General features: G+C 46.2%; 1 protein-coding gene across 3 annotated transcripts in view; it reads left to right on the top strand.

Moving 5' to 3' along the window:
- ptpn3 (protein tyrosine phosphatase non-receptor type 3) overlaps positions 1–8,618 on the top strand; it is a 48,531-nt gene extending 39,913 nt beyond the window's left edge. For all 3 annotated transcript variants that reach the window (XM_061248345.1, XM_061248336.1, XM_061248327.1), the window contains 3 exons: positions 4,006–4,151; positions 4,715–4,850; positions 7,878–8,618. In XM_061248345.1, coding sequence (XP_061104329.1) covers positions 4,006–4,151; positions 4,715–4,850; positions 7,878–7,949 — 354 coding nt within the window. In that variant the 3' untranslated portion in view covers positions 7,950–8,618. The remainder of the gene's footprint in view (positions 1–4,005; positions 4,152–4,714; positions 4,851–7,877) is intronic.
- Positions 8,619–8,995: the final 377 nt, after the last annotated feature.

Here is an 8,995-nt window from a genome sequence, read left to right as displayed (position 1 = left end):
ATTGCGTACATTAGCCTTCATTACTTTGACTTACTTTGAAAAACATGCTTGAAAGGTCTGTTTTTAAGTACAAAAAATGATCTCTATCCAGTTTTATGATTCTCCAGCATCTCTGTGTCGAGCGTTTGGATTTGTCCCGGCGACAAGGTGCCCGTGGAAACGAGCGCATGGTTGTGATGTCACTACTTCACGGAATTCGAAACGACTCCTTTAAAAATTCACGTTGTCTTTATACGGATTGTGTGGATTTATTTGGGGACTGTGCGTTTCGATACTTTCACAGTAGAACACCTTCATCTCCTTTATAATCCACAGAGCGAGGGAAATTGTCCACAGTGTGGGACCTTTTATTTGTGAACAGCTGAAATCAGGGGACTCAACACAAAAACTTGTTTATGTAAAATGGTAAAACACGCACTATATACATGTAAATATCATGAAATAAAAACAGGTTGTACTTTTGTCTCATATTGCAAGAATATCAAAGTTCACTCTACTGTTCCCATAAACTGCATATATTCAGCATTTCTTTTGAGCCTTTATAACTATGCAGTATACACCGTTAGATGGTTGGGGAATTTGAGAATATTTATTATTGGGCTGGTTTCCTCGGCTCAGCACGGATGTTTTCAGAATGAGTAAGGCCTGTTGCTATGGTGAGTGCGGTTGTGCTGAGTCATCGGTCTGTTTTATGTGTGTCTGGCAGAACAGGGGCTGCTACCTGCAGTGCCTTTGAAATCTGAGGGGCCTTTAATTTTCCTTTGCTCTTCTCAAAATCACACGAGGATGTTGTCCGTGGACGCGCACTTCTGAATAAGTCTGGACATAGCACAGCTTCAAGTGCAGGCATGCTGCCATCATTTCCTGCAGCAGTTACTGTATTTACTGTGGCAGTTATCATTGTATTTACTGTAGCTGTTATCATCGTATTTACTGTAGCAGTTATCATAGTGTTTACTGTAGCTGTTATCATTGTATTTACTGTAGCTGTTATCATTATATTTACTGTAGCAGTTACTGTATTTACTGTTGCAGTTATCATTGTATTTACTGTAGCAGTTATCATAGTGTTTACTGTAGCTGTTATCATTGTATTTACTGTAGCGGTTATCATTATATTTACTGCAGCAGTTATTGTATTTACTGTAGCGGTTATCATATTTACTGTAGGAGTTATTGTTCTCTTTACTGTAGCAGTTATCATTGTATTTACTGTAGCGGTTACTGTATTTTCTATAGCAGTTATCATTTTATTTACTGTAGCAGTTATTGTATTTACTGTAGCTGTTATCATTGTATTCACTGTAGCTGTTATCATTATATTTACTGTTGAAGTTATCATTGTATTTACTGTAGCAGTTATCAGTTATCATTGTTTCAACATATATGGTTACTGAATGCTCAGTGAAAGTAGTTAACTGCAATTATACAATTATTTGATCCAGAATGTGTAAATGGCTGTCCGTATTGCGCATATCCCAGGGCTCCCTGCTGCTCACGGCGTCAGCACTATCCGCTCCACTCAGCTTGTAGCGCCATCACAGCACCAGCTGTCCTCAAACACTCACTGCAGGGAGGAGAGCAGCTCCTCTGCTGACACACACTCCTATAGACACACACACACTCACACACACTCCTATAGACACACACACACTCCTATAGACACACACACACACTCCTATAGACACACACACACTCACACACACTGACACACACTCCTATAGGCACACACACACTGACACACTCCTATAGACACACACACACTCACACACACTCCTATAGACACACACACTGACACACACTCCTATAGACGCACACACACTCACACACACTCCTATAGACACACACACACTCACACACACCCCCTATAGACACACACACACCGACACACACTCCTATAGACACACACACACACACACTCCTATAGACGCACACACACTGACACACACTCCTATAGACACACACACACACTCCTATAGACACACACACACTCACACACACTCCTATAGATACACACACACTGACACACACTCCTATAGACGCACACACACTGACACACACTCCTATAGACACACACACACTGACACACACTCCTATAGACACACACACACTGACACACACTCCTATAGACACACACACACACACACACTGACACACACTCCTATAGACACACACACACTGACACACACTCCTATAGATACACACACTGACACACACTCCTATAGACACACACACTGACACACACTCCTATAGATACACACACACACACTGACACACACTCCTATAGACACACACACACTGACACACATTCCTATAGACGCACACACACTGACACACACTCCTATAGACACACACACACTCACACACACTCCTATAGACACACACACACCGACACACACTCTTATAGACACACACACACTCACACACACTCCTATAGACACACACACACACTGACACACACTCCTATAGACACACACACACTGACACACACTCCTATAGACGCACACACACTGACACACACTCCTATAGACACACACACACTCACACACACTCCTATAGACACACACACACCGACACACACTCCTATAGACACACACACACACACACACACACACTCCTATAGACACACACACACTGACACACACTCCTGTAGACACACATACACTGACACACACTCCTATAGATACACACACACACTGACACACACTCCTATAGATGCACACACACACTGACACACACTCCTATAGACACACACACACACTGACAAACACTCCTATAGACACACAGACACTGACACACACTCCTATAGACACACACACATACTGACACACACTCCTATAGACACACACACACTGACACACACTCCTATATACACACACACACTGATACACACTCCTATAGATATACACACTCCTATATACACACACACACTGATACACACTCCTATAGATACACACACACACTGACACACTTCTATAGACACACACACACTGACACACACTCCTATAGACACACACACACACACACACACTGACACACACTCCTATAGACACACACACACACTGATACACACTCCTATAGATACACACACACACTGACACACTTCTATAGACACACACACACACACACACTCCTATAGACACACGCATACACACACACTGATACACACTCCTATAGACACATGCATACATACACACACATTCCAGCATGAAAATACACATACCTGTATGTAGATGCCTACAAGAAAACGCATGTACACTTGCACACACACACACACACACACACACACACACACACACACTTACAGCACACACATACACAGTCTGTCTGTTCTCTGCCCTAACCCTGTGGGTGACTGAATCCAGTTTGTTGCAGCAGGAAGACCACCGAATCCAGTAACCAATGAGAATGCACAGGCTCATAGAGTAACTAACCAATGAGAATGCACAGGCGTACAGTGACTCTCCTGCAGAGCGGGGTGGAGTCACAGCCCTCTCTCGCTCTCCTGCAGAGTCACAGCCTCTCTCTCTCCTGCAGAGTGGAGTCACAGCCTCTCTCTCTCCTGCAGAGTGGGGTGGAGTCACAGCCCTCTCTCTCTCTCCTGCAGAGTCACAGCCTCTCTCTCTCCTGCAGAGTGGAGTCACAGCCCTCTCTCTCTCCTACAGAGCGGGGTGGAGTCACAGCCCTCTCTCTCCTGCAGAGTCACAGCCTCTCTCTCTCCTGCAGAGTGGAGTCACAGCCCTCTCTCTCTCCTGCAGAGTCACAGCCTCTCTCTCTCCTACAGAGCGGGGTGGAGTCACAGCCCTCTCTCTCTCCTGCAGAGTCACAGCCTCTCTCTCTCCTGCAGAGCGGGGTGGAGTCACAGCCTCTCTCTCTCCTGCAGAGCGGGGTGGAGTCACAGCCCTCTCTCTCCTGCAGAGTCACAGCCTCTCTCTCTCCTGCAGAGCGGGGTGGAGTCACAGCCCTCTCTCTCCTGCAGAGTCACAGCCTCTCTCTCTCCTGCAGAGCGGGGTCGAGCGCACAGTGACGCACCTGCAGTACGTTGCCTGGCCGGATCACGGGGTTCCCGAGGACCCCACAGATTTCCTGGACTTCGTCAGCTTCGTGCGGAATAAAAGGAGCGACTCCACGCCACTGATGGTCCACTGCAGGTAAGCTCAGGTAACCCCTGTACCTGCAGCTCTGTGCTCCTGTAGTCTTACAGCTGGCCCATCTGCCACCTACTGCCCAGTGCTGCCAACCTAGCCCCAGGGCCTTCAGAAACACCCAATAGCTCTACAGCATGTGCTATACCCTCTAGTGTGTGCTATAGCGTAGGCGGCCTGTAGCGTAGTGGTTAAGCTACATGAGTGGGAGCCACAAGGTCGGTGGTTCTAATCCCGGTGTCGACATAATAAGATCCGCACAGCCGTTGGGGCCTTGAGCAAGGCCCTTAACCCTGCATTGCTCCATTGTCTCCTGCTTAGTCTAATCAACTGTATGTCAGAGCGTCTGCCAAATGCCATAAATGTAATGCTGTACTCTGAAGTGTGTGCTATACCCTCAAGTGTGTGTGTGCTATACCCTAAAGTGTGTGATATACCCTGAAGTGTGTGTGTGCCATAATCTTAAATGTGTGTACTATACCCTGAAGTGTGTGTGGTATAATCTGAAGTGCATGCTATAACTTATGAAGGGTTTGACCCGGGAATCGTTTACTGAAATTGTTTTGCAGTGCTGGGATTGGACGAACTGGTGTACTTATCACCATGGAAACGGCGATGGAGCTGATTGAGAAAGATGAGCCAGTGCACCCCCTGGACATCGTTAGGAGGCTGCGGGACCAGAGAGCCATGATGGTGCAGACGGCGGTGCGTTCCTTTGTGTTGCTCATTAATCACCCGCACCCCCGGCCAGGGCCCCGCTCGCAAAACAAACATCCGCTAATGTGCGATTAGATGCCACACTGATACCCACATCATATTGTGCGGAACATCATTTAAATGTTTAACAGTTTTATTGTTTGGTTAATGCATGAGGGGCTGTGGTCTGAAGCCCCCGGTGCATATCGTGTTTGTAGTTGCGTTTACAGAAATATCAAGAAAAATACTTCCTGATTAGTCAATGCAATGAGTTTAGCACACATTTGTGTTTGAAGTTGACAGCAGCATTACTTATAAATTATCAAGTATAAACTGCGCATTCCATAAGTATTGAGGCTGAGAAATCAGAATAAATCAATCAAGAGACACAGCCAAAACATTAGGTGTGTCAAAATCAACTGTTTGGTACATTGTTAAGAAGCAAGAATGCGCTGGTGAGCTGAACAATGGCAAACGACCAGGTGGACGACAGAAGAATCCTTCAGATGATCTCAGAGGGTTCGCCACGGGATATGAGCCCCTGGCAGGCCTCACGAATAGAATGGCCAGGTTACAGTTTGCAAAAACGCACATTAAAAAACCTGCAGAGCTCTGGAACACGGTTATATGGGCAGATGAGACGAAGATGAACCTGTACCAGAGTGATGGAAAGAGGAAAGTGTGGAGGAAAAACAGGAACAGCTCATGATCCCAAGCACACCAAACATGGTGGAGGTGGTGTTGTGGCTGGGGCATGTATGAGTGTTGTGGCTGGGGCATGTATGAGTGTTGTGGCTGGGGCATGTATGAGTGTTGTGGCTGGGGCATGTATGAGTGTTGTGGCTGGGGCATGTATGAGTGTTGTGGCTGGGGCATGTATGAGTGTTGTGGCTGGGGCATGTATGAGTGTTGTGGCTGGGGCATGTATGAGTGTTATGGCTTGGGCATGTATGAGTGTTGTGGCTGGGGCATGTATGAGTGTTATGGCTTGGGCATGTATGAGTGTTGTGGCTCGGCATGTATGAGTGTTGTGGCTGGGGCATGTATGAGTGTTGTGGCTTGGGCATGTATGAGTGTTGTGGCTTGGGCATGTATGAGTGTTGTGGCTGGGGCATGTATGAGTGTTGTGGCTGGGGCATGTATGAGTGTTGTGGCTGGGGCATGTATGAGTGTTGTGGCTGGGGCATGTATGAGTGTTGTGGCTGGGGCATGTATGAGTGTTGTGGCTGGGGCATGTATGAGTGTTGTGGCTGGGGCATGTATGAGTGTTATGGCTTGGGCATGTATGAGTGTTGTGGCTTGGGCATGTATGAGTGTTATGGCTTGGGCATGTATGAGTGTTGTGGCTCGGCATGTATGAGTGTTGTGGCTGGGGCATGTATGAGTGTTATGGTTTGGGCATGTATGAGTGTTGTGGCTGGGGCATGTATGAGTGTTATGGCTTGGGCATGTATGAGTGTTATGGTTTGGGCATGTATGAGTGTTGTGGCTGGGGCATGTATGAGTGTTGTGGCTGGGGCTTGTATGAGTGTTGTGGCTCGGCATGTATGAGTGTTGTGGCTGGGGCATGTATGAGTGTTGTGGCTTGGGCATGTATGAGTGTTGTGGCTTGGGCATGTATGAGTGTTGTGGCTTGGGCATGTATGAGTGTTATGGCTGGGGCATGTATGAGTGTTATGGCTTGGGCATGTATGAGTGTTGTGGCTTGGGCATGTATGAGTGTTATGGCTTGGGCATGTATGGCTGCCCTTGTTCATTGATGATGTCACTGCTGACGGCAGAAACGTCTTGTCTGCTCAGGTCCAGGCTCATGCCTCAGAACTGATTGTACGATTCATCATTCAGCAGCACAATGATCCAATGATCCAGTTTTTTTCAGGCCAAAAAGTGGAATGTTCTTGGCGGGCCATGTCAATCATCAGTCTAATTGAATTTCACTCGCTGAAGACCAGACTGAAGGCAACTAGCCCCAGAAACAAGCAGGAGCTGCAGAGGGCTGCAGTACAGGCCTGGCAGAGCATCACCAGGGAAGACACCAGCATCTGGTGATGTCCGTGAGCTGTAGGCTTCAGGCAGTCACTGATTGCAAAGGATTTGCAACGAAGTTTCAGTTTGTGTTAATTTGACCCATTACTTTTGGTCCCCTAAAATGATATAATAAGGGCTCCGATTCCTCACGGTTCACCCAATATGGATGTAAAAACCCTCAAATTAAATAAATATTTTGTGAATGTTTTATTTATGCAGAATGAAAAGAGAATGAAAACATCAAAATTGTCGCTGTCCAAATACTTACGGACTGCACTGTATGTTAATATGGATAAAATAATGCCTCGGAGACCGTGCTGAGGCAGATTTTAAAATCACTGACCCAATCTGGCCCCATATTGTAAATGGTGAATGGTGAAGGTAAATGGATGCCATTTATACAGCACTTTCATCCAGAGCGCTGTACAGTTGATGATTCTCATTCACCCATTCACACACACTCACACGCACTCACACCCATTCACACACGCTCACACACCGTCGGAGGTTGGCTTGCCGTGCCCGGCGAGGGGCTAACTGCCTTCAGTCTGGTCTTCAGTGAGTGAAATACAATTAGATCGAGTTCAGATGATTGACTCGGCCACTTTTTGTCAGGAGCAGTCGGGGGTTAGGTGTCCCCCTCCTAGGCGCCAGGCGACTGCTCTTACCTCCTGAGCTAATGATGCTCCATATTGTGGCACTCCATCAGATGCATGTTGCCATGGATATAGTGTATAATGCTATAAATACGATAAAGGCTATGAATAATGTTCAAGCTCACCGAACATGGCCAAACAATGGACATACTGCATTTTAGGCTGGCTGAATTGGTTTCACAATATGTAAGTAAATATATTTTAGCACACTATATGCAGATTATTATTTACAAATGCACATTATGGATAACCTGTGAAGAAGTGATGCATGTCCGTTTTCTTGGAAATACAGGGTAGAGGCTGAGGAATGCTGTGGAGTAGTACTGACGTGTGATGTGTGTGTGTGTTTCAGAGCCAGTACCGCTTTGTGTGTGAAGCGATCTTAAGGGTGTACCAGGAGAAGAAACAGGGTTCCCCATCTTAAGGGTGTAGCCGAAGAGACACTGGGTTCCCCCATTTTAAGGGTGTAGCAGGATAAGACACTGGGCACCCCACAGGCTAACAGGCAGCCCCAGGAGAGAAGGGTTCCCCACATGCCTGCTGCTACCTCTGGGAGAGAGGGGCTCCCCCAGATACCCCACCTGTCCTCAGCCAGGTGCCTCTACATCCGGGGACCTCTTCATGTACTGGATCATCTGGGATCATCTGAGATCCTCTTCATGGACTGGATCATCCAGGATCCTCTTCATGTACTGGATCATCTGGGATCATCTGAGATCCTCTTCATGTACTGGATCTCACGGATCTGGGATCCTTAGCGATCCTCTTCACATTTCGGATCGCCTGGGATCATCTTCACGTAGCGGGTGACTGGAGTTAGCGGGCCCGTTGAGACGCGCGTGATTCACAGTGGGATTATGGGTAATCATACTCTTTGTAGAAACGGGCAGATAGTGGCCTTATAGATACTGACAGACCTTCATCTGAGCTCAGCCAGAAGGCCTGGAGAGCACACGGAGACCCCGGAGCATCATGGGAATTTAGAGCTGGGCTTGATTAATTTAGCTGAGTTCCCATGAATCTGCACATGCTTTATTATCTATCATAAAATAATATTATTTCTGAAAATAAATGATACTTTTCATTCTGCAAATAGAGTTTGGATTCATAAAGGACAGACTGTATGTTATTGACTGTGGTACTATGAGTGACCATGAGTGTGTGGTACAATGACCATGAAAGATGAAACATAATCTTTATGACCAAGGTTATTTATGGAAACTTGTGATAATGGTCATGTTTTTTTAATAATTTCAAATGTATATGTATTATTTATGTGTTTATGAAATATTTTTTCCATTTTATAAATCATTCTCTCTGTTATGAATATACTTTTAAAAAGAATTCAAATAATTCCATATCCACTAACCCGGCTGTCCCGGCCATGGGCGCTAATTGAATGTAATGAACGCTCCTCTACTGTACAGATATGAACCCAGCCAAGTACACAACTCTAAAGAACCAGTACTC

The sequence above is a fragment of the Conger conger genome, chromosome 1, assembly GCF_963514075.1.
Source record: "Conger conger chromosome 1, fConCon1.1, whole genome shotgun sequence".
Taxonomy (NCBI): Eukaryota; Metazoa; Chordata; class Actinopteri; order Anguilliformes; family Congridae; genus Conger; species Conger conger.
This window is presented reverse-complemented; position numbering and strand designations above follow the sequence as displayed.